Source organism: Trachinotus anak, unplaced genomic scaffold (genome assembly GCF_046630095.1).
Source record: "Trachinotus anak isolate AG129_WGS33_773 ecotype Australia unplaced genomic scaffold, CSIRO_AGI_Tana_v1 ptg000020l, whole genome shotgun sequence".
Taxonomy (NCBI): domain Eukaryota; kingdom Metazoa; phylum Chordata; class Actinopteri; order Carangiformes; family Carangidae; genus Trachinotus; species Trachinotus anak.
The window spans coordinates 5,049,471-5,076,919 of NW_027273871.1; the positions used below are offsets into that span (position 1 = coordinate 5,049,471).

Genomic DNA, 27,449 nt, shown 5'->3' on the forward strand with positions numbered 1-27,449 from the left:
ATCAACCTGGCAGCCCAAACATTAATTTCATCAATGGCTTGTAATTGATCTATAAAGCATTAGTGAATGGTTTATTAACTGTTAATAACTTATCAATTCATTCCTGTTTTTAAAGGGTGCCTTATCATAAAGAGAGCAAAAATGTATATGTATATTTTGTGACTTTTCCCCAATCTTTGCTTTTTTGTGAGAGAAATAATGGATCATTTTACATCTTTGGGTCTCAGTTATTTAAATAAAACCATATGAGAAGTTTATAAGAGAAATGTCTCTTTGGCTGAACTGCTAACCGTCCATATAAATCTGAAATGTGATACAGGGATTGAACTAGATATCTTAGATTTATAAGGAGCCAGAAAGAGTGGAAACAAGTGGTTTAATCTTTTACAATGCAGTTCATCATGTTTTTGTATAATGTAAAATCTCATCCTAAAACGCCTCCAGTACATACAGTGGAGTAGAGGACCAAAATAGAAACACTGAAAATACTCAAAAAAGAATAAATGTACCTCAAAATCATTTCTTTCCAGCACTGTCTGAAATACATTGATCTACAGACCACATACCATGTGGAAATAGTTCAACCTCATTTGGTGTTTAGCTGCCTGAGTACAATTTTAGTTTATCTCCATCTATTTTCACTTTCCTTTTCACACTGGTTCCCCCTGGGGCCCCCTGGTGGCTGCACAGCTCTGTGGAGCCTCTGTATCCCTCAGGCTGGCCGTGCCGAGTCCAAATATTCGATTGCAGACAGGGAAGAAAATGCACAAAAAATGACTTGGACATATTTATGAAAGAACGCCGTTAGCCAATAGTTTGGTGACCTACATACATCTAACAATCCTCACACAGACCACATAATAATACACTGTCAATCATCAGTCGCTGCTTCACTTGGTCCTGAGACGTTTAATGGATAGAAGTGGGTCTGGATGTTGGGACTCTGCCACAGTTTAGGGTTTAGTGAACTGAAGGGCTCTCCAAAGAGGTGATGCAGGCCAAAAAGTTCACAAAAAGTAGGTGAAAAAGTTGGAAATGTGCGCACAGAATGGATACAGATGATAAAATGTGCCCACAATTACAGGTTATTTTGCATTATTTTGTGCTTAACTTTCTTCTTTCACCCTCAAGCCTGTGTTACTTAGCAGCCGTTATTCACTGCCTGGCAGAAGAATGAACTAATAATATGATCAAGATGATCTTGGCAATGCTTTGATTTAACATTTATGAGCTGTAAACATTTGATAAATGGTTTCTGAACACAATACAGTAGTTATGAACAGATTAAGGAACATTTTTAGTGTTTATTGATGTACAGTATTAATCAACAATTATAATGTCTCCTATGTGGACATATTTCATGTTATTACAGCTGTGTTTTACAATATTTATCTGTTTAAGCCTGCAACTATGGGAGTCCACTGGAGGAGTTATAGCTGTTGGCATAAACTACATTATATTTGGTTAAGAACAATTTATTTAGTGTTGCTTATAAATGATAAATAAGAGTGGGTTAAGTTCAAGCCTTGCCATTATTTTGTTATAAATAATTCAAGCAACACATCTGTTTAAATCAGTTGTTGTTAAAAAGTGTTTGTTCAAATAATATCTTATTTATGACATGGTTGTTTTAAAGAGTGGCAGTGCTAGTTCGAGTTTTTTTTACATCTAAAATTACATGAAAGAAAAGCTTTACGTTGTCATATGGACTTTAACTTTGAAATATGAAAACCGGAAGTTATGTTAAAGCTAAAGGCGCTACCTTGACACAGACAAAAAAAAAAAAAAAGACAGTTGATGGTCATTTATTCTACAATATTAATACAATAGAATACATAGAATCTAAAAAGGAAATTGATGCATAGAAGATTTTATTCTGTGATGAAAAGAAAACTGTTGATAGTTGGACTGAAATGTGGGAATAAGCCTCTGTGTCAAACAGAAATAATGCGATGCCTCAGAGAACCTGTGTCAATAGCAAATACAACTTTTAACAGAACGGAATATAACACAATGAAATACAATAGAGTGTAAAGTTGTGTTTAGCCCAACAAAACATAAAAGCAGCACAAGAACAACAATGGAAACAAAAGCCTGCTGAGGTACAAAATACAGTAAATAAATAAATAAAATATGAATAAAGGTCTAAACAAAGCTTTAAATATGAGAACATAAGATAAAATACTGCTGCGTTACTGTTGTCAGAGGAGCAGTGGGTAGGATATTCATAATTATGTTTGAATTAGAGTATAATCACCTGAAACTAAGAATCACTGTGTTTTCATGAGCTCACAATGAGTCCTTCATATCTACACAGGGAGCAGGGCCTCTTCTGCCACGGGCCAAACACGGGCTCTAAACAGGGCCTTTTGAGAGGGAGGGGTGAGCGGGGGGGTCTTCAGTCAGTCTGCAGCCTCACTGATAGATGTCACTGAATTCTGCACACTGGTCCTTTAATGAGTAGCAGGTGAGGAGTGAAAGAGCCGATACCTCTTTCGAAACACACAGTTACAAGTCAAAGTCTGGCATTCATAATCTCAAAGTTACAACAGCATCAAGATGCTTGTTTTGTCTGACGAACAAGTACGTCCACTGCCTCACTGACTGAACAGCTAATTGTTTAAGCTCTGGTTGACCCTGGGGAGAAGTCAGGTTTCACAAGAGGAATTTTGCAGTGCTGAGGGGAGGAATGGGGGTTCATGAAGGGGGCCCAGTCCTCATTTGTCTTAGGGCATGGTGGCAGGTTAATCCAGCCATGCTCATGCTAATTTCCTGTTTGAATGCTTGAATTTTTACTCACTGTAGCTTTGTGTGTAAACTCAAAAACAAAATGCCATACCCAGCATAGACTTTCAGTGCAGTTTGCCTTTCTTTTCATATTTACGTGTGTAATTGTTGCACCAAACCTCATTTGTATCCAGATTATTCATAATTTAATGGAGCCTACATATAAGATGAAAGTGTAGTATAGAAGCTGAAGTCCTGTACACATTAAAAATTATTTACATATATAATTTGTTTAAGTAAAATGCAGACAATGGCACAAAAACTTTAAGGATAATTGGAATAGGGGACAAGAAATCAGTTTTCCTGAAATTTCGTCAGGTTCAAAGAACATAAGCAGCATTTAGGGAATTTCCTTTGTTCTATTTCAAATCAATTCATTAACTGTTGCTCAACTTGACTTTTTATTTTATTGTCTTGTAGAGCACTTTGAGCTGCATTCTGTCTATAAAAGCTACCATAGACTATGATTAGTTACATTTCACTTAATTTTAAGATAAGACAAGACAAGACAAGACAAGACAAGACAAGACAAGATGAGATAAGGTAAGATAAGATAAGATGAGACGAGACGAGACGAGACGAGACGAGACAAGGTAAGGTAAGGTAAGGTAAGGTAAGGTAAGGTAAGGTAAGGTAAGATAAGATAAGGTAAGGTAAGACAAGATAAGATAAGATAAGATAAGATAAGGTAAGATCGCCTTTATTAGTCCCACAGTGGGGAAATTCACAGTGTTACAGCAGCAAAGTACAGAGAACAGGAAAGCTGCAGAAACTGCAATAACATGTATTTAGGAAGAGAAATAATAACAATATAATAATATACAAAATATATAGGTACAAAAAATTACAGCTCAAAATCAAAATCAGCTCAAAAACACTTAATACCTTAAGTGTACTGAAATTGATTTTATTTATGTTATAATAAAGTATTTTGAGCTGCAGTCTGTCTATAGAAGTTACTATAGGCTATGATTAGCTACATTTCACTTAATTTTAAGATAAGATAAGATAAGGTAAGGTAAGGTAAGGTAAGATAAGATAAGATAAGATAAGATAAGATAAGATAAGATAAGATAAGATAAGATAAGGTAAGGTAAGGTAAGGTAAGGTAAGGTAAGGTAAGGTAAGATAAGATAAGATAAGATAAGATAAGATAAGGTAAGGTAAGGTAAGGTAAGATAAGATAAGATAAGATAAGATAAGATAAGGTAAGGTAAGGTAAGATAAGATAAGGTAAGATAAGATAAGGTAAGATAAGGTAAGATAAGGTAAGATAAGGTAAGATCGCCTTTATTAGTCCCACAGTGGGGAAATTCACAGTGTCACAGCAGCAAAGTACAGAGAACAGGAAAGCTGCAAAGAAACTGCAATAACATGTATTTAGGAAGAGAAATAATAACAATATAATAATATACAAAATATATAGGTACAAAAAATTACAGCTCAAAATCACTTCATACCCTAAGTGTCCTGAAATTGATTGTATTTATGTTATAATAAAGTATTTTGAGCTGCAGTCTGTGTATAAAAGGTGCCATAGGCTGTAGGCAAGTAGTTCATTATTGTTGTTGCTACCTTACTCATTGTGAATTGTTTTATTTAATAATATTGAGAGGGGTCAGGGCTGCAGTCAGAAACCCTTCAGAGCACTGAGCGGGGGGAAAACGGCGTTTTATTTTGAAGGCGGCGACAGGAAGTGTGACGGTTAACGGTGCGCGGCCGTTGACGCTGCACGCGGGCAGGTCGCATTCCGACGTGCGGGAGATGTAACCGCCGTGCGGGCTGTTAGTCTCCGAAACCGTCTCCGGCCACAAGCTGAGGGAGTAAAATGTCCAGCCTGAAGGAGTCCGGCGCTTGTCCCGACGGCTACCGGGCTCTGAGCACTAGTGAGCTGCGGGAGCTTCTCCAGGACGACGACAAAATGGACCGGATCATTCGCCTGAATGAGACGGTGGGTATCCTCTGTTCTCCAAAGTGCGCGGAGGAATTTGCGTTAACGTTGCGTTAACTGTCTCCTTTCGCCTTCAACGACGTGCTCCTGTCGCTTTCCCTCGCACTGTGTTTGGTTTTTCCGTTGCTGAAAAATGTTGGTGTTTTGGTTCATCACGCAAATCCGCTTTACATGGCTCATCGATTGTCTGCGTGGCGAGTGGTCGGATTTCCAATTCATTTCCGTTAAACCCCGGTTTCCTAATATTTGCATTGATTTATTAGTTACTGGACCGAGGGGGAAAATACGAAGAAAATAGTTTTCCTGGTCTGCACAAGTGATTCTTTTACTCCGCGAGCGTCCTTTTTGTGCGGGAACCATCATGTCGTGGTGTCGAAGCCCCCAAAACGCGCCGTTATGTGGCTTCAGTCCTCATGCCGAATTCCGTGTAAATATCCTGCAATGCAGAATTTCTCCAGCTGTCTGTCGCCCCGTACACGACCTAGAAGATTACTTGAGAAAACATTTGACTTTTTATGACATGCTATTAATTTCGGCATCACTTCAATATGTACAGCAACATCCATTTCGATAGAATTGCAACTTTTACAACTAGTCATCCCTGTACCGCTTCCCTCTAAAGGATCCTCTGAATGGCGTTAGGGAGCGCAGCTCATTTAAGATAGAAGCTTACTTTTCTTGCAGTATGCTGCGTCTTATTTCACTAGATTTGTGCCGAATTGAAGAGTGGTTTTTGAGCTTTAGAAAACATCTAAAGTGAGATTATTTCATTTGTGCAACCTTGCGTATGAACACAGAAAAGAAAAAGCACAAGATTTTTTAAAGGAATTCCACGTTTCCTCGCATTAGTGTCTATGTCAGAGATGCACTATTCGGTGCTGCATGATGACCTTCCTGGCGTCAAGCAATACATCTCATCCCCCCCCTTCCTGTCACACACACACACACACACAGGGTCTACCAGGGGTTTCCAAACTTTTTCATGGGCCCCATTTTCATTAGGTTTGGCTTGAGGGTGCTCAAATACAATTCTGTTCTCTCTCATTCAGGATTCAGAAGGCGGTAGAATTGCATCCTTTTTCATAGCTGTGGGTGGGGTGATGGCAACAGTGGGTGCAGTGAAACAAATCCAGTGTGGGCTAATCATCAGGATACACGTCCTCCCTGTGCTAACATCTAGGGGGTAAAATAATGAAGAAACACTGTGGTTTAAATAACTGGTCCACTTTGAGAACCGTTGGACCGGACATCTTTGCATTGGTCTCTTAAACTACAGTCTTTTCTTTGTTGATTTAATAAGACGGCCAAACCTGAGTGTGACGTGATTTTGCACAGAAACAAAAGAAAGGCATCGTTTCTTTGCCTGTCTCTGGCATTTGGAACCTGGCTCTGTGAATGAACTGGGACGATTGGAGCCAAAGTGGCTGAATCTCACTAAGAGGTCACACAGCTCCCCCCGGGGAGCCGAGCCGAGAGACTCAGAGCCACAATCCACAGAGCTTAGGGGTGTTTCTGTGACTATTCACACAGGATCCCATTTATCTGCCGCTAACTAATAATATAAAACTTGAACATTTTGCTCCCATCGCTGTGCTCCACATTAGAGCAGATAGAACACATCAAAACATGAGCCGTATGTTGTTGGCTGTGCAAACTGATTACTTCACAACCCTTCTCTCATCTCAATATGAGCTCTGGGAGCAGAACGCTTCATTAATTTCATGTTAATGATGAATGTTATGTAAACCACTGAGTTTAATCATTCATAATGATACATAATCATGAATGCTACAGCCTGCACAACACTGTTCCTCTTATTCTCGTTAATAACTGTCCACACAGGAAGCTGCATGTCAGTTCATGGGTACAGTGCACAGTGATATAAAAAAAACATCAGGTTTTGTTGTCAGTGCTACAGGAGTTTCTTTGTAAAGTCACAGTTCCTAGAGTCGTGCTTATAGGTGGATAAATATTAATATACATCCACAGATCACCGGTAGAAATGTATGTAAGAAGAACAAAGGGAGGAACGGCTCGTTGTGACCTCAGATGCACTGCAGCTGCAGTGCTTTGCTGAGGCTTAGGTGATTCTCAGAATCACAACAACAAAATGAGATTGGGTAGAGAGCCATTTCAGAATCAACACGAAACACTTCCTCAGTAGAGCTGGGTATCAAACCTCAATACATTTTTGTTGCAGACATAAAAGTGTCTGCAGCACCACGTGTTGAAAAGTGCCAGGTACTGAAAGCTGGCATTGGTTTTCAGATTCCAGGTCTTGTTTACTAATTCTTCATCACGCAGGCTTGAATTGAAATCTATATTTTGGTGCAGTGAGGCTGTTGTATTAAGGCTGAGTTCCTGTGTGGCTGGATGGCAAGAGGTTTCATTTCATCTCATACATTAACATATCATTCCACGGGTATGGTAATCCAGTGGACATGGTGTAACGCTACCATTCATTTAGAGTCATGTTTCAGGCCACCAGATGGATGTAATTTAAATATTCCCTCTCTTTAAGTTCTTGTTCTTCAACTCCTGAGGGAAATATCAGACTCTACAGCTGCTAAATGCTCCCGTCTGCTTTCTGATGCTGGGCAGGTAGCATAGGGCGACTTTGTCAGAGCTTGTTTGTTGATGATTGCTACTTGCTGTGGCCTAAAACACCGATGATGAGATCGGGGAGAGTGAACCAGAAGAGTAAGTCTGCCCACTGGAAAACCAAAAACAACGAGCTGAAAAATGCTAAAACGCTCTGTCGAGCTTAGAGGAAGTGCAGAGTCTGGTGATGATAACTCTCTCCACCAGCGACCCCTTCCACATTGCACATAGTCATTTGATACATGATTGTGAAAATATTCATCTTAGCCACTTTAAAGTTGTCCCAAATGATGCAAGGAGAGAGTTAGCGAGTTGGCCTTCCACTGGACTTACAGTACATATCCCTTCATTTCAGTGCAGGCCTTGTATTTCGTGATTCTCTTTCATGGAAAAGACTCTGCACCCCATCAATTTCATCTCAGACTGACTGTTAAATTGATGCCTTCAGTCTGCAGAAGCCTCATTAGGCCTGAGCCTGATTTAAGATAAAAGAGAAACACCTATTTACTGCATTTCATGTGGTCAGACATGTTGAACCGCAGAAAACAACAGTGCTGCGCCTTGTCTTCTCGTCTTCTCCAGCACAGCTTAGTGCTCACTGTAGGTCATTTGTCAGGGACGGTAAACACAATCAGCTCTGTTTTACAGGCCATGCATCAAAATGTAAAAAAAACATTAACTCCCCAAGACTGCAGTAGTTGTTGTTTGATGAACAGAGTAGCCAAAGCAGGAAATGGACTGTCCGGTTTGATTCCTGTTTAAGGAAACGGGACGGGTGACTTGGCTGCAGGCCTGAAGCGAGCTGTGTTATCTTCATTCTTTTGAATGAACAGCTGATCTGTAGTGTCTCCCTCTGCACTTGCACAGCCCTTCGCTCGACTACGGGGCACATTCTGCAAATTCCTCTGAACTTGGGACTCACGGATCCTTTTTGATGACCCGTAAAATGTGAGACAGATGCACCGTACAACATCGAACTCAATGATATGGCCTTCAGGCCCAAAGTGACTGACTGTTGAAAGAAAGCAGTTGAGCAAGAAATGTATCCGGCTGGGCAGAATCACAGGAATGCTGAGACCGATGGAGTCAAAGAGGATTCAGACTTTTTTGCGGCGTGGAGCTCACAAAGTGGCATTGTGTCCGTGGATGGGATACTGAACCGTGTCTTTACAGCAAAGCCATGACAGCACTGTTTGGCAACACTTAAAGGAAGTGGCTTTCATTTTAAAATGTATGGCTTTGTTATGGTCCAGTGACAGAGTGATTCCCCACCCCTCCCCCCATATACACATAACTCAAGCAGCATGGAGCCTACATTTAACAACACAGTCAGAAATGTCACCTTTTACCATAAATTACTTTTTTTTTTTTTCAGGCCTCTTTGATGTTTAAAGTTTTAGTTGAACCCATTTTTGATCATATTTGTGGTTCATATTTTTTCATTAAGAGCCATTCAGTGTACTTACATTCTGCATCTATAAACTGTAGAACTGCAATGATTTGTTGATTAAATGATTATTTGTTCAAGAGAAAATGAATTTGCAATCGATCACTCGTTCCAGACTTTTTTTCTGTCGGTGAAAGAGGATAAGGGAATCTGCCAAGTGGCTTTCAAACAAAGAAAACTCATTCAGCCGTGATTCCCTCTCAACTCTGGCTTGATTCAGACTGGATGAACTCATGCAGCTGCAGTGAGTGTTACTCTCTAGTGTTGTGTTGTAAAGGGCACGAGCACCACAGGGACTGTCTTTAAGTAATTTATCGTAAGGCATCACAACTTTACTGCAGCGGAGAGGAAACAAGACCTTCAGCATAAATTCTCCCTCTTCACGTTTAACACCTTGAGCAGAGTCAGTGAATGCACCACGCTAGCAAACATGGTCTGATTGGTGCTAATCCTATAGGACTTTAATGTCCAGGTCACAATCTAGTGCAACATAGACAAGGCAAGGCACATTTAATTGTGTAGCACATTATGATACACAGAGGTCATCTAAAAGAAGCATAAGAATAAAGGTAAAAAGCATAATAAGAAAACGGTATAAAACAGATTATAGAACAGATAATAATCTAATTTAAGTGCGTGACTTTGTACTTCTGTTCAGTTTCAGGAGCTTCAAGTGGACAGGGAGATGCTGATGACCACCAACCGGAGCCTGGCCGAGGAGAGCCTCGCCCGACGACCCCGCCTTAACAACGGCAAACTCCAGCTGGCGGAGAAATACCGGGAACTGTCCAACCTGGCAACCAAATGCTGGGAGAAACAGAGTCAGCTTGGTGAGTTTACCCCAGCGCTGAGGAGACAAAGAGGAAGGGGGAGGGGGTCTGGTTTCATACAGATAGGATGCCAGTGGACGATCGATGTGGAGACGTAAGTCTGGAGGAGGGCGGTGGCGATGACAAGGTCACTGGTTCACATAGCCAGACTGGATGGGTAAATATGTCCTGGCTAAGTGAAAGTGATGCTCTGAAAGGCAGGAATTTCTCATTCTTCTGATGACAGGACTGCTTTCTATTTGACCTTTAACGGCTGACTATCACTGTAGTCCTTTCTTACTCTGAACAGCCTCACAGCTTTCATAAAGTTGTATCTAGACTGCAATGAAAACAAACCAAAAGCCCAAGAAAAGGTTGCATCCCAACCGCTAAAGGTTAAAAGTAATTATATGTGATCTCCCACAGTGGCTCCTCATTGTCTTCCCTTGTCATTGCAGCGAGATGCACAGTCTTCTTCACCTCACCATTTGAGGCATAGAAAGCAAAAATAAATTTAAATCACATTCGACTCACTGTGACACTCCTGCTAGTTCAGAGAGTGAGGGAAGTTTCACATCAGAGTACAGAGAATGCTTCAGAGTGTCAGTGAGACGAGCCTTCAACTGCTCAGCGAAAGCCTCAGCATGACTGGAGTTTGGTCATGGGAACGAAATGGAGCATATCAAATGCCAGCAGGAAGCTTGCAGCAGTTGTCAAGGAATCTGCGGGGTGAAAGGGGCCTTGTCTTTGTTTAGGCAAGTCATGCTTTTGACGGGGCGGCGATGGGGCAGCACCAGAGGATGTCTTCTAAGCCTCAGCCCTAAATTTTTAAGCCTCATGGGCAAGCTGGAGAAATTCCTGACGCTGTAAGAGCCAAGCCAGGAGCAGGTGATAAAATAAATCCCTCTGCATTCATTTCCAGAGGTAATGTCAGCCGCCACTTATTTATAACTGCGAGTGTGTGCTTTAATGGAGCAGACCCAGCGCTTGGTTTACACTCATGAAAACACATTGCCAAGTTCCCGCCTCAGCTGCCGGGCCAGTGATGGAAGTTGGGAGGAATGCTAAACTTCCTGTCAATGTGCACACGTTACACAGATGCTGTCCCACCTCCCCAGCAAGGCAGGATGGGCGGGGGTCTGTCCTTCCTCTGCAAAACATCTGATTCACATTTGGCGCAACAAGGGAGAGGGTGAGGAAAGGTGAACGACGAGGATTTCTTGAGGCGAGTACTCTCAGCAGAGACAAACTGCGGAGTGGATCAAGGCCGACAGCTGCATTGTTTCATACATCCTGCTGTTTGGCGGACGGACTGCGACCAGAGAGAGCTGGCAGAGTGTTGTGGTTCCCAGGTGGAGTTAAGACCTTGAGTGTTTCTTAACATCTACTCCAGACAGTTTCTCACTGTCACTATTACTGGCATCAGTTTCTCTCTGATTCCTCCTGCTGCTGCGCCAGTTGCTGATCATTAGCTCTGACTTTTAAACTTTTTAAAAAACTTTTGAGTAGTGATGTGCTGAACCAAAGTTGTTTTTCCCCCCACTACTGATTCCCATACACAAACCTGGAATGACAGCTGATACCGTGTACTCACTGATACCATCCAAATTTAAAATCTGAAAACATCTCTGTAACGGACTGACTGAAAGGGCTGCATATCAACGCTGATTAATATTCACAAAGTAGAGAATCAATTCATTTCCTGATTATCCTATTATATCTGATAAATACCAATTTTGTATAAAACGTCTTTTAATTTATCCTGGAAACTTAAATTTCTTCTACATTCTTTAAGTCAGAAACTGTTGTTTCCCTGAGTATTAAATTGTAAAGTGCACATTAAATGATAAGTTGTAAACACATTTGCAGTATTTATTTTCTATAGCAAAACAGCTAAAACATGACATACCTATAATCTTAGGTCTTCATGTGCAAAACAGTTGAGCAAGAAATGATAAACCCTTGCACCATCTAAGCGTGGTGTCAACTTTATGCATATTTTAATGGATCCGCCAGCATTGTTTGGGTGGGAGCTTCACAGATCTATGACAATGACGGAGGGAAAAAAGTCGTGAATAAAACGGCAACTGTGTGCAAGCACCGTGCAACATGTGGCTTGTGCTGGCAGAAATACTTCCAATATGATGAACCATTAGAGAATAAATCACCTCAGTGAAACTGTTGGCAACACAAGGGGGAGAGAGTCAGGCAAGGGAAAGGGCAGCTTCTTCTCCCCCCGCAGCAAAGGATTGTGGGTGTTCATAGTGAAAGATGTGCAGCCCTAGTTGTTTATGTTCCTTGTGTTTGTCTACCTTCTCTCTCTCCCTCTCACATCGCCCAGGTGTCGCCACGTGTCTCCACATCCTGTGTCCGTTGTTTTAAATTAAAAGTCCTCTCTTTAGTTGTGTAATTGTAACTTCATGACACTGGAGCAGCAGTTTGAAAACGTGTATAACAGAAATACTGAACCTTCTTACGCACGTTGTAATAACTTAACTGTGATTCCACTATGTGGTCAGTTTGGAGGCTGTATTAGGTCTCACTGGGTGTTTCTATTATTTAGTCCACCTCATTTTATTCAATGAGCTCGATTTGCAAGTAGCATATAAATATTTCTTTGGAAGCAGGTTGGTTTAAAGGACCAAAGACACTCAAACTGATAAGAATCACTGTTGTTACTTTTCATTTAGTCTTGACGCCTGCATATTTTTCTTACTTGAAAAGATAATGGGTCAAATGTTGACACCATCAGATCACTGTGAGATATTTTCAGCGCAGCTACAGTGCTATTTAAAACAGCAATACACGGTGTCAAAATGTGTGTCACTAATTATGGATCAGAGAGCTTCTTCTTTCTTTGCTTCTTTCGAGCTTTGCACTGAATGTTTAGTTAGAAATCCATTTTTAAACAGTAAGAGAGTCCAATGTTTCCAGTGACAGCGGCTTCAAACCTGCACACACTGCAGCCACAGTGACTGTCAGGTGTTTTGAGCTGCACAGTCAATACATACGTCAGTGTTCACTAAATAAGTTAACTGTATTTATATGCTCACGTAGCCACTTTTGGTTCCTCAGAGGGTGTTGAAAAGCATTTTGTTACTCTACTGAATTAGTTGTAGGTGATGAGAGGCAAACTGAAGTAAATTATTTGTTAAACCCCTCCCCTGAACGGTTTTCAAGTCATACCTCAGCTGTAGTAACTAGACACAGTTAGACACAGTATACCTGTCAAAGTTAGGCTTTAAGAAGTGGTGTGCATAGGGCTGCTGTTTGTATGGTGGTTTCTTTACCCTCTTTAAAACCTAAAATACAAAATCAAGAGTATAAATGCTTTAAAGTACATTAAACATGTTTATTTTTATCAGCTCTAACATGTTTGACTCATGCATGGTGTGTGTGTGTGGCGGCTGCAGAGCGTCTTGTGTTAACGGGTGAGAACAGATACACTGCCTTCATGACAGACATATCAGATGCACCTCGCGGCTGCGTCCCAAGATCTGGAGATTTGATGTGACGAGCGCATCGCTCAGTGAAAATAGACGAGGAAAAGACCTGTTGACAGTTATCAGTTATCTATGTGTCACAGATATTGTTTAACCCTTTTAGCAGCTGCACGTGGAGACAGTGGCATTTTGGTGACTTTTTTTTTTCTTGTATTCTCCACTTTGCTGCTGTGACACTGCACATTTCCCCACTGTGGAACTAATAAAAGATTATTTTATCCTAATCTTCATTTTCTGTCAAAAAGAAATCAGAAATTAATTTATAATGAAAAGAAATTCAACATTCCATTAACCTGCAAACTCAGTATAGACAGATAAAGCTGGCTGTAGCAACAGACATGTAGCTGGTGTGAACACACACCGTGCTTCTCCGCAGCAGGTCAGCGATGGCAGCCACCACGAACACGCGATGCAGGCAATGTGTTCCTGGCATAAGTGTTGCCTCCAAAGCCAGCAGCGTTTCATGGGGCTACAGGTTCCATTATAAATGGAAAAATAAAGAAATATGAATGTCATTAGCTGGGAAGCCACCGCTGCTTGTGTTTACTTTTGTCCTGTGGTTTTCGAAATGACTGAGAATTTGATGGTAAATCAGTTACTGTTCACATTAATGGAAGAATGTGCTGTGTGCGCATGTAAAGTATAAGGGTTGTATCAACAGAAACCAAGGGGAGCAGGCTAATACACAAACTGGCTCCTGAACAGATTTTAACAGCACAGCTGGGTGATATGTATCTGTGGCTTAGCTAGAATCATTAACCTTAACCCACTTTTAATGCTGTCAGATGTTTGAATCCATTGTCAGCTTACGTTTTAAAGAGAAAACAACACTTTTACCGTCATACAAAACATGAAAATGAGGCATGACTTTGGCAGCTTTGTTACAACTTTAACACCATTTGTCAGCTCTGTGAGCAGAACAGCCTCGTGTTTGGCTGCTGGCAAAGTGTTTAGTGAAACCAATGTAGGTAGACTGTGGAACATCGTCTGATGCTGTTGAGTGTTTTCAGCTGTTGGACTGCTGCAGTCTGCTGACAACGGCTAGACTGCACCTTTTGTCTATTACACTTCTTCCTTAATCTCCTGTAATTCACGTGCCAATCAGTGTTTCACATTAAAGGAGCATGAAAGTGCAGGAAATCAAGTTGAACCTTCACCCACTGACCACACAGAACATTCTCTTCACACCCAGTGGTTCTGCACAAACAGGGGTCAGCAGCTGTAGGTTCTGCTGCAGGACTGGACTTGCTATGTCTCATTTTCATACTTTTATTTGTGATGTTGGGTGTGGTCATCAAAATGGGATTTGAGGTTTTTTTTGTTGTCATCATACCAGATCTAAGTGAATGGGAGGTGTGAGAGACGGCTTTTATGTTCACTTCCTCTGGGATTGTTTTTACCCGGCACCGCTGTAGCCAGAGAACAAAGTGCATATGGTGTCTATAACTAAGTGGTTTTGTTTGGGACTTTTTGAATAAAAGGATTACACCCTTTGACTAACAGTCACATGTGGGTTTGAAGGGTGTAAAAGACTTGAACGTTCCTCCTTGTTCCCCAGTGTGTGATACAGCTTGTGTGCTCAATCACACACTGAGATTTAGACATTTATGAAGTGTTTTTCTGTCAGGACGGATTCACTTTCTGAATCTAAGTTAGCTCAGTGTCTGATACATATTTCAGTGACTTGGAGTGATTCAGTGTCAGAGGATACACGGAGCAAGTGAAGATGCTGAGGGTGTTACTCACGGTTGGTAGCAATTAGGTGAAGCTGTCAGGCGAAGCTCAGGGTGAGAATTTCAGTCTACTGCAGCAAAGAGGCAGGATTCAGCACAGACAGCTTCAGATCAGTTGTGCACCTCAGTGAACACAAGTGGCCGTGTTACTTCACGTTGAATTCATTCGCCCCATGCTTTTGTTCAAAATGACTTGAAATGAATATAATCAAACTCAGAAGGAACAAGAGCTTGATGTTATGTGAAAATGGAAGTGCAGGCCCCTCAAATAAACATCGTAGCATGTTCTGAGAGCCGCAGTGTGAAATGCTAATGGCTAAGTCATGCTAGAGGCGCTGCTCTATGGATAACAGTGTTAGTTGCTCCACCACTTTAGCTTCAGACTGAAATATCTTGACAACTATTGGATAGATTGCTATGAAATTTGCTACAGATGCTCATGGTTCCAGGACAATGAATCCTACCGACCTTGATGATCTCCTGACTTTACCTGTAGCGCCACCATGAGGTTGACATTTGTTGCTTTGACTGAAATGTCTCAGCTTTTATGTTCCATCCAGTGTCAGTACAGGTCCAAAGTGTGAACTGTCTGATACGAACCAGTCATTTATGAGTTGGCCTATTTCGTGACCATTCAGTAGACTATGCATCTTGTAATGTTATGTTGTACTGGCCAATGAGGCGGTCCTGAGTGGACAATCACGAAACCATTTTTGTATAATGTAGAATAAATCTGTGGACTCACTTCTAGTTTGTCACCCAAATGAAGCAATGGAGGCACTACAGTCGAGCAGAGAAACCAATTGTGCGTCATTCGAACCTCATTTGTACTTGATTTTTGGAAAAAGTGACAGCCCCACTGCACAGTGGGGATTTAATTTATGGGATAACATCCACACATCCCTCCCCCGACCAACAATGGAGTTAGTGACATGGATGAAACACATGGGGACTAGGGCTTTCCAAATGGGAGGAAAACAGGAAAAACCCTTAAATAGATTGCATATAAAGCTGTCAGAGAGGTCTTCCACTTGTAGAAACATGGGTTCTGGCATTAGCCAGCGTTATACCCACAAGATGCACTGACCATGACTGAACAGGCTGAGGAAACGTCGCCAGCTCAGCGAAAATCAAAATGACACAAGTCCGAGGGAAAAAAGACATCATGGTGCCGATCACACTGTTTGATTGACAGGACTCACCACAGCACTGACTGAATGGAAGGACCAGATGGTGGAAAAAGCAGAAGCTGATATTGTCTGTCATTGTGATTTCAGATTCTAGGGGTTTAATTTCCTCTCAGTAGAAAGCGTGGCAGCCTTCTGCTGAGGTTCCTGAATGGTTTTCGAAACAGCAAAGTGTTACACTCGGTTTGTAGCACTTCACAAGAAGCTGTGAAGCGGTTATCACACTTGTGTTGGATATAACAGAAACGCTCTCAGGTTGCCACACTCTGACGCTGTGGTGGAGAGAACAAACGTGATACTAGAGTGCTGCAGGGGTGTAATTCACTGCTGATTCGCTGGCTAATTTTCAAGCCTCTGATACATTCATGGCCTGCAAGGTCCCATCTGTAATACCATGACCTATTTGTGTATAATCAGCAGCACGCTAAACTGCATTTCTTCATTCTATTTCTCATAGCCGTCCAGTACAGTAGAGTAAGCAGCTTTTCAAGAGGGGAAGAATTGTATTCATTATGATAAGGCCATGGCATCTGCATGTTTGTGTTTCCAGCTGGAGCTCCATCAGTCACTCACTGATATCTGACCAGAGACCACGTTAGCTGCAGGTCATCTCATTGTTTAGCTGCCCAGTCTACAACTTTACTGCGCTCCTTGGCTCCTTTTACGCTGCCAGCCGAGTTTACCTTTCTGTTTGGAAAGGAGACACACAACTGCAGGAAGCAATGCCATCACATGCACTTACAGAGCGCACACACAGAGATGCAGGGGAGAAAGAGTGAGCTGTTATCTGCCTTGCTGGCTGGTAAAACTAATCGGTTGTGTTGGATTGGAGCTCCTTTAAGTGTCACAGCCTCCGTGTGAGATGCTTCAATCTGTGATTGTGTGTTTTTGAAACTTATTTCAGGGCTGCAGCTCACGCTTTCATCCCAGAGGGCAGAGTAGATGTGGCGTTTCTGGTTTAACAGCACCGTGCTGGGCAGGTGTCAGGTCTGTTTACAGTGTCTGTGCTCTGAAAGAGGTCACAGCACGGAAAAGGGGCCAAAATTAGCCAGTTCACCTGGGTGTTGGGTTTACATCACTGCTGATCTGAGTTGGAGCCGACAAATGCCAGCGTCTACTTCAGAGTCATTTGACCCGGGTGTGAAAGCTGATTGTGCCCTTTTCCTTTGCTGACAAAAGCGTGATGTTAGTGAGTCTTAGATGGCTTTTTCACCAGTGAAAAGGGGCTATAGTGAAGCATTTAGCAGTTAAAAGAGCAGACATTTACTTTAAGAATCGTTAGAGACCAAAAACAGAAATAATAGCACCTCTAAAGGTGATGATATGTCAGTGTTGTGTTGACAACTTGTTTCCACTGCCCCGGAGTGGCCCACAAAGGGTTTAAATGTCAGTACCAGCATGGGTTTGTGACATCTCAACTAGTTTGGAGTCATAAATGGTCCAATATCCACAGTGTGGTGTGGAAACTTGAAATCTGCAGCAAACAAACTGAACTATACAGTGAAATAAGAGATGTCTTGTTTCCATCAGTTAAACTGTGGAGGAGGAGGAGGAGATTTTTTTTACCAAAGTCATTGAACTTTTTTGTGGTAAACCCATATTAGACACAAACTATTATCAAAGCAGAGTATTTTTTTTATATGTATGGAGGAGACACATAATGGCATGATTCTTGTTGGTGTATTAAGTTGTGTGAAAAGCGACGGAAGTGGTTGCATAACAAACAACTCCTTAGAGATAAATGCAAATCCGGTCTAATCTCACACCTCAGCTCAGTCACTATGTAAAGTGAGTGATTGTTTGTCTCTTTTGTAAAATTACAATAATCTGAGAATCACTTCTTTTGAATCCTATCATGACATGAAACTGCCTTTAACTGTATTTATTTGATGCAGTGTTAGGTACATGTGGCACAAGGCAGCTTCATTTCAGGGCCAGATTACAATAGGAATGGGTGACTGTAAGAAGCAGCACCTTTTAAAATGAACCGATTCTGCTACTTTCTGCAACCTGCAGTCTTAAGACAGAGGTGATTTGTGTTGTATTGTGTCCCAGTGTTTACTGGAGGACTCTGGAGGCTTTGCCAGGCTCCATTAACATGTTGACATCAGCTGTTTGCCGCGAGGTTGCTGCTCAGCCCACCGTGCATTCACAGTAACTGTCACATCGATCAGTGTCCTCCAATAACACAGTGTAGGTTTTGACTCCACATTGTCTCATTGTCTCACTATGGAGGGTTTTAATGCAGACAGAGCAGCCCGGACACCTTGACAGCCGGGGCTTGAGGGATGACAGGGCCTGACGGTCGATCTGATTATTTTATTGTCAGAGCTGCCTCTTCAGCTTTTTACTAACGGCAGACTTGTCGCAGCCCAACCGCATAATTTTTGAAACATGTTTGATTTGGTTAGGCCAGGTTGGAGCTGGGTCACGTCACAGGACTGAAACATGAAATCAGGGCCGGCAACAGGCAATTGTGCAGTTCACATCAAAGGGCAAGAAAAAGAAAATGAAACAGCTCCAATTCACAAATATATTTAAATATCTAACCCAATCCTGTTCACCGTGATAAGTTACATGTCTAATAAAACAGTAACATTTTCAACATATCTGTATGAAACCATATAAATAATTGAACTGCAGCTTATTATTGTTTTCATTATTAAACTGTCAACAATGTTTTGTAAAAATGCTGGAAGAGCATGAAGTCAGCTGACTTAATGTCCAATCATTTACTCAACTCATCAATATAAGTTATTTATAATCATTGTTATCTTATTCTCATATGCATCTCAGAATTATTAAGGTCAAATTTCCCTAGAAATCCTTCTTTTTTCTGTTATGATGATGGCCGTCATGGGTCTCTGAATAATTTTTCCATGTCCGAGGTGTCAGATGGTTCCTCTCTCTTTGCCCCCCTTGATAGGTTTTATTAAACATAAGTTTGTTGCCTTGGGTTTTCTCTGAGTTTTCTGTTTTTTTGGCACAGGAGGTCAGCTCTGAAGTCAAAAGGAGCTTTTTAGGAAACATTTCACAGTTGAACCGTCGCCCACTCTGTTCCTCTCTCAGGCAGCAGCGGCAGTGTGTTTGCTCCTCATCGTCTCATACTCGCTCCCAGGCAAAATGTGTTACTCCATCACCGACACCATTCACTCGTTAACGCTGCGCTTCGCAGCACTGGCCTCCAGCTTCACTGCTCCCCCACCCACCTCCTAAAATGTAGGGCACATACAGCTGCTCTAGGAGTATTTGTTTTCCTGGCTGTCACCTCACATTACACCCCCATCTCCCAACATGTGCAGTGTGGGGTCATGAACAAGGCCAACCCTTAGTGCACGCTTGCTTTTTACTATAACAGAGTTGATGTTCACACAACAGTGACCATAACGTCAGAATAATGGATTATTAATGCTAAAGTGACGGCGTTACAGTAAGCAGAACATACTGGGCAGCTGAGAGAAGATTGAATGTTGCTGCCATAATGTTTTCTACTCAGGAAGCTTCTTCTTTTGAAAGTGAAGGTGTCTCCTCCAAAGATCTGGGTGAATGATCTGACTGCGTTCCCATCCTTCAGGGACAAGCAGGGAACATTTAAGGAAGAACAGTTTAAGTGGAAATGCAGCTGCCTGCACACGTTGCCCATCTTCTCTGTATCTGTTGAGATGGGGGGGGGGGGGGGGTAGAGATTTCCCCTGAGGGCTTAGAGTTATTAGAGTCATTACTGTGACCTTTATTTGCCCCACAGTTCCCACTGAACCCAGTCTGACTTGTGGAGGGGTGGAGGGGGTGGGGGGTTAGCGTGGCTGTCACAGCGTTTCTTGCAGCGACACGACTCACTTCGCAGTCAGATGGGTCAAGCCTGTTCATAATGATGACCGACCGCCACCCCCCCAGGAGGGGAACACATGCTGTGTGTGTGAGCCCTGCACGACATACATATTTATCAGGCAGGATGTGCACATGTCTGCTGGTATCCGGTGGGCGGCTGTTAGACATGGCATTAGCAGAGCTTCCTGTGCGTGAGCAGTTGCAGTTGTTTTGTTTTTTTTGTTGTTTTTTTTTGTTATTATGAAATAAGCAAACATGAAGCAACCACAAATCCAATTAAAAGCCAAATCTTAAAGGATAATTTCATAATCCATTTTCATTACCTTCATTAATAACAACATTGTACTTTCCAAGATAAATATTCCTGGATTTTTTGAATAATGATTAAGTTCATGGGTATTTTATGACTTTATTACAGGGGGTTTTCAAAGTCTGACTGTGCAGCCATGAGTTAGGCCTTGTGCTACCACTTGAGCCCTGTTATTTTATTTTATTTTTGTAGCCTGTATTTGCATTGGCACCATTAAAAGAACACTAAATTAGCTGTTGACTGTTCCTATTTGCAGTGTACCTTTGGATGCACAGACAACTATCTATTAACTGGTAGAAACGATGGTCACAACTAAAAGAATAAGACCCAACTGGGAAGAAAACATTTTAAATTATCCTTTCAAGAAAAATTGGGAGCATTCAGTCTGCATCATTGTCTCCTCTCAGGTTGCTGACCGAATGTGTCACAGTGACAAAACACGTTCTTGTCAGTCGTCATGTCACCGCCTGCTTGTCCCTGATGCACAAGCTGGTTTGAATCTTCTGTGGCAGATTATACATGATGCACTTTCTTATTCCTGTGTGAGCAGCTGCTCTAATCTTTTTGTTTAAGGCTCCCTGCATTTTTTATTGTATTGACATGGACATAAATCATTTAAATGTGCTCTGTGTGTGTGTGTGTGTGTGTGTGTGTGTGTGTGTGTGTGTGTGTGTGTGTGTGTGTGTGTGTGTGTGTGTGTGTGTGTGTGTGTGTGTGTGTGTGTGTGTGTGTGTGTGTGTGTGTGTGTGTGCGTGCATGAACAATAAGCTCTTTGGTGAAGTACAATGTCAAATAAATCTCTGTAAAGAGTTTGATGTGCTTGATTAAAACCTTTATCCTGAATTATTTGTTTGAAGCTTTAAAGCTTTACAGATCGTTTGGCTGCAAACATGAGAAAATCTAAATGGTGCATCTGAGGAAGTAAAATGAGGAGATGGCAGAAATGAGAGTCCGTGGTCAAACCAAACTAAGACCAGCTTTCCAAAATAACTCAAAGTCGAATATTTACAGCCCCTGTTTTCCTTTTTTTTCTAGCCAACAACTGTCCAGCCCACCGCCACCATCTCCTCGTCAGCACATACCCTGAAGGCTCTTTTGTGATTTGGAAAATAATTTTCACTGCTGCGGTTACTTGGTTACTGGGGTTTTTCTTCCAGTGAAGTCATACCTCATCTTCCCTCCACATGCATCAGTGATGTTTCTTTGTCGTTGCAGACGCTCGCGTCCAGAAGCACAGCCTGCAGACGGTGCAGAACCTCCTGCAGGAAGAGGTGGCACGTGCTGAGGAGCAGTCCGAGGTAAAGAGACAATACAAAACAAAAAACAAACGCTCCTAAAGTGCAGCCCTTTTCTCTTGTTCTTGCTGAGAATAAAAAAGTCTTTCATCATGTTGGCAGCACGGTTGTGGATGATTCCTGAAAAGCCTGCAGTCTATCTGACAGCCCACCCACTTCTGTGCAATCTGATCCCTAAAGACATGAGGAATATACATACAGTGAGATATCTCCCAGCATCTGAGAGAAACCAAACCTGCTTCCATCATAGCAGCTTCTATGGAAACACTATATATATATATATATATATATATATATATATATATATATATATATATATATATATATATATATATACTGTACATGTGCTGTGTCAGTTCTGCCTTCAGATGTGACAGAGAGATAGGAGATAGGAGCAGGAAATTAACATGTTTTCCTTCTCTGCGTCTTAAAGTAGATTTAGATTTTTCCTAGGGAGCACTAGTGTGTCTCAGTAAACTAAATACTGAAGACAGGCCTTAAATGTTTTGGTCTGAATAAAAGTATTCCAGTGAGTCCATTTTTCTGACTGATCTAGAAATCTGGGGGAAATAGTGAAAAAGCTTTTTTAAATGGATATAAAGATAAACTGTAGATCAGTGGATCCCAACCAAGAGATAAGTGAGCCCAAGATAAATCTGAGGGGTCACAAGATGATTAAGATGAAAAATTAACAGTTTTCTTTTGAAATATTAGATAATTACACCTTTTAAGCTTCTAATTTTCCTTCAAATGACACAATCTGAGGAGAAACTCGTGTCCGTATCAAGGCCACATCATGTGACAAGGAGTTAGAAACAGATATTGCTCCATTTTAAAGGAACAGTTAGATGGAAAGATTGATCCTATTCTCATTTTCTGTAAGGTAAATATGAAGCTTATCTTGGCATAACGGATTAACACATTATACTGTATCTGGTATGTTCAGTCCAAACCAAAATGTAAATGACTCGTCACAGTTTTATGAATAATTATAGAGCTGGACTGAAACACATGACCTTTGTTTTCTTCAGATGAAATAAACAAGATATAAAATGTGTTAATTAGCTTTAGAGATGCAGCAGTTTCCCCTTGTTTCCAGTCTTTATGCTAAGCTAAGCTAACCAGCTGCTGGCAAATGTTTCCCAAGGGAGGGAGGCACTGCTGTAGGTGACTAAATGCTCCTTGCTTGAACAGATCAACCAAACTAAATCCCACAGTATCAACTGTAGCTGTCAGTGTGCTGATCCCGCACTGTTGCAATACATTAATCACAGTTAGTCACTTTGCATTGCAGGTTTAATTTAAACCTGAATGTGCAGCCTCATGAATAAAGGCAAAATGTTCCGAAGCGATAATCACCAGGCCCAAACACATCACATGCTCACATGAGCAGCTTAGTGTAGATATTAATTTTCCTATTTGGCTTCGACATAACAGTGTTATGTTCACAACAAACCTCAGTGCCATCTATCCATGAAGAGACTGAAGCTTTGGTTGTATTTGCAGAGGGTTTTGTTGTGTATGCCTCTACCACAGCACAGATAAACATTTTGTTTTCGGTGCTTGAAAAACAACATTTGAAAAAAAAACTCAACAACAGTGCTGGAAAACAATATCCACTCACAAAAAAAACTATTGCACTTGTCTGGAAAGCCATCAACCACTGAGCCTACAACAAAATGATTTACCTTTTGACTTTAATGCATACATGAGTGTCTAATAAACTGAGCTGTGAACAGACGATCATGATGAGATCACGACTGTGGCTTCACTTCAGCAACAAAGCAAACAGCAGAGCACAAAGCTGTAAGTTCATATTCAGATATTCACCTGTGTGTGCTCGCTGACACTCGCCTGTAGGCTTCCGTCACAAAGCTGCACTGATGCACTGATATGCATGTACTGACAGGACATGTTGTGTGCACAGGCGGCACACACACAGTTCTCTTACAGATCTGTCTTATTCATGTTGAGTAGAAAATCACTGGACCTCATTCTGCAGCTGTGGAGATTTTCAGACAAAAAAAAAAAACCAATATCTTTTAATTATGTGTTTCCTCAAACACCCTCATAGACGTTGTTTGTTTTGATTTAAGGGAGTGTCTGAGAGCATCAGCCATAATCGCGTGCTCAGTCAGCTCACGGTGGATTATAGGTGGATTTTTTTTTTTTTTAAGATACATTTTTTGGCATTTTTGTGATAAATGAAAGTACAGAGAGGAGGGGGGGGGCATTCAGTTAAGGTCTGCGGCCAGAATCAAACTGTGGACCTTGTGGTCATATGATACGCGCCCCTCAGGCTGTGGTTATTAATAGGATATCAATCTCAGTGTATGACGTCTGTCTTTCCATCCATCTGTCCATCTGTCCGTTCGTCCATCTGTGGGTCTGTCTGTCTGTCCATCTGTCCGTCCGACCATCTGTCCATCTGTCCGTCTGTCTGTCTACATCGATAGGAAAATTCATTAAAATAGCAGCAATCAAAAAAAAATTTTTAATTATTTTTAATTTTTGGGTTGAAGAGTTCCGTCTGTTCTTAGATCAAATGCACTTTGAGCAGCTACTTACAACAGAAGACGTTTGCATCAGTTTACTTTACTTATGGTGAAAATTTGATGTCTTCCATAAAAATTTGCTGTAGTCACACTTTTACTTGCGCCAACGCAAATATGGTTCGTCTTCAAAAATCCCAGAGCTGGCTGCTCAGTTTTCTATGTGTGTGTGCCCGAGCACAAATGTTGTGCGACGTGTGGATCAGGCAGCTTGTTCTCTTAATTTTGTCCAGTACAAGTTTGTATCTTTTGACTTCCTAGTGCATGTACAGGCCGTTTGAATCCAGCAGTGGAAGAACAGACTCTGCCACTGACCAAGCAAACTACTCTATAGAGGTCATAGATAACATCACAGACTGGGTTTGATATGGTGCAAATCTAAAGGATTATAACTTTCAACAGCTTAAAAACGTACCTGTAAATGTTTCAGTTAGCAGCACAGGTTTGTTTACATGTTGTGTTGGCGTCAATCAAAGACATAAGACGACCCGCCCAGTCAGAGGTTTAAAGGTTAAAGGATCATTTCTGATGTTTCTCCAAACATTTTCTGAATTCAAAAATCTCTATAACAACGAGTTTAAGTTGCAAAAACAGATGAGCTTAGTCATTTCGACCTCGTGTTTATACTCAGTGTCTGACATATTCCTGGTATGCACTGTGTAAACATAAAAGTAAACCTGAGGACGTCCTAGTGTTGTATGTTTGAGCAGCGCCATGATTTATCTTTCTCTCTATGGTCTGCACTAGATACAGAAGGCTTTAGCTGCAGTCTGACAATAATTCATAACGTTCACCTCTGTGAACGTGATGCACAGATCCTGTGTGAATCCGACGTGTGCCTCTGGCCTTGATCAGCGCAGTGAGGGAGTCTTGTTCACAGACGAAACCCACGCTGCTGCTCCAGGCTCAGATTGATCCTCTCAGCACACCTCCCCCACCTCACATGGCTCCAATCAATACGTCCATGACTCAGTCGTTAGAGCGGCCGTCCACTGATTGATTAGGCTACACTCAGCACCAGCCAAACAACCACCCTGCATGAATGCTGAGAAAACACCTGGGTTCAGTCATATCAGTAAATATTTGATAGAGGCAGGTTATTTTGTACCTTCATTTGTTGGTTATATAAACGCCTCAGTCACTCAATGTGCTTTTTTTTTATTTTTTTTTATGACGAAATAACCCTCAAAATTACATCGCTCTGGGGGTCGGTGTACATTAAACCTGCTCTGTGACAGAGACAAAGACTTCTCTCTGCAGCCTCTGTGTTCTGTGCCTGTCTCCTCTGATCTCAGACATTTCAGATTAAACCCTCAGAGGCTCTTTATTGGTTCAGTGAGAAACCGTCTTGATTTTCATGATAATTTCTCAGCAACACTGATATCAAATGCAGCAGTTTGCTAAACATCTTCTCTCAGGATTCAGACATACTCACTGTAGCAGGGCTGTGATTGTGAAAATCTGGGAAAGAGTTGGTTTTTTTTTTGTTGTTTTGGCCTCTGTGTCAGGAGGAAATCCTTGCCTTTGAAGTCTCTGGCCAACAGCTTCTTCTTCTGTTGCCTAAAGTCAAACAAGCTTCCTCTATTAGGAGGATTCCTCGTCAGGTACCAACATGAACAAACATATCTGATGAAGGAAACACAACCTAAACTGATTGTTGTCCTCGGCGCTCGTTTGAATCACCCACAATAGTGTCGCTGCAGTTCTGATCCTCGTCTAACCTTCATGCAGAACTCGCTTCTTCTTATTTGTGCGGATATGAGCTGAGCTGAGGGCGCACAGATCAGCCTGGTTTAACTCTAGTTCATAGCCTCATCTTCTCAAGGGTCTGCTGATTATGTGGTAAAGCTGCTGGACGGCAGCCAAGAGGGGACTGATGTTCTTGTGGTCTTTGTCATTCACACATTAACATGTTTGCTGTATTTAAGGCCCAGTAATTAAGGATTCCCCAGCAGAAATCTTGCTGCAGCACTGGGATTCTCTTATTTCCTTAATGTAATAAAGGAAACCAGATTGTTTATGTGACACCTCACTGATTAGGTCACTGTGGATGAAGAGATGCATGTTTTTTCACATTTTAATAAGGATATATATTGTTGAGAGAAACTAATGAAAACGCTGAGTTCCAATCTAAATTAATGCTTCTTCAGGTTTCAGTTTTAACCACGTTCAATGGAAATTTAATCTATGAAAAAGACAAAAAGACAATATCAGAGACATGACAGTCGAACCAGTATCCATCCACAACCACAACATGATGAATGGAAAGTGAACCACACTCAGTGAACCACTCAGAGCACTTTACACTACATACCACATACACACACACACACTTTCATATTTCCCCTATACACAAACAGTTATTTTAATTATTGATTAATCTGTTGAATTATTTCTCAATCATTTTGTCTATAAAATGTCAGAATATAAGGTGAAATATTAAAGTGACCAACAGTTAAAAACGCAAACATACTCAGTTTTCTATCATGTAGCTCAATTAAAAGTTGCAAATGTGGCATCTTTGTACTAAATATGACGCAAATGATAAATCGCCCATCAAAACCTATGCCAGTTAATTTTCTGTCAAGCGACTAAATGATTAGTCAACTAATCATTTAGTCACTGTTTCAGTTGTACTTGTATCTGCTATTTATTCTCCAATATTAAGTGAAAATCAGCTTCCTGCTCTGAGGCAAGAGACGTCTCATGAGGCTTCAGGCCTGTGTCAAAACACTGAAGATAGAAGTTCATATCCTAAGATAAAAATCTAGTCATGGTTAATTGTCAGAGAAACTGAGTGAACCAAAGAGAAGCTGCAAGTTTAATATTAATGAACGTCAAGATTCATTCTTATTTAATTTCACACACTCATTCATTTGTGTTGTATTACAAAGTGAGGACATGACACTTGAATGCAGAAGAGTGTTTGTATTCACATGAAAATAAACAAGCTCTGCCTGTAACAGCTGTTGTATATTGACAGTGAGGCCAATAAATTCACAGCAACCTGAGGTTGATTAATGGCGTTGACGCCAGATGGAGAATCTCGCACGTCACGGTGGGGGAAGACCCAGCCGGAGGAGAGGTAATAAACCAGAAACTCCACCAATCACATGATACCGTCAACCAGCGAGTCAGTTAATGGAAGAACAGGAAACAGGGCTGTGTTCGAGAATTTACACCGAAACAAACATTTGCTTTAACTTTTAGTCTCAGATTTGTGGTGAAGTGTGGTGACGTTCCACCACACAAGTATTTTCTGTTTGTCTAAAGCCTGATGAATCTTATTCCTTTGAGCCATAGAAACTATTAAAAACACATCGGTGAGCCACAGTCGCTCTGGGTGTTTAAGTTTAAGTCAGTCCCACATGTTCTGCTGCCGTTGAACTGGAGTGTTAATCCACAGCTGAAAATGGTCCCCAACAAATGCACTTTTTACTCCAGTT

At 41.3% G+C, this 27,449-nt stretch overlaps 1 protein-coding gene across 2 annotated transcripts in view; it reads left to right on the plus strand.

Moving 5' to 3' along the window:
- The first annotated feature begins 4,463 nt into the window (after nt 1-4,463).
- vps37d (VPS37D subunit of ESCRT-I) overlaps nt 4,464-27,449 on the plus strand; it is a 32,483-nt gene continuing 9,497 nt past the window's right edge. The window contains exons 1-3 of one of the 2 annotated variants that reach the window (XM_071506455.1): nt 4,464-4,738; nt 9,451-9,616; nt 21,372-21,454. In XM_071506455.1, the coding sequence (XP_071362556.1) occupies nt 4,616-4,738; nt 9,451-9,616; nt 21,372-21,454 (372 nt within the window). In that variant the 5' untranslated portion in view covers nt 4,464-4,615. Of the gene's footprint in view, nt 4,739-9,444; nt 9,617-21,371; nt 21,455-27,449 lie in introns of both variants that reach the window. The other variant, XM_071506454.1, reaches the window with a different exon arrangement.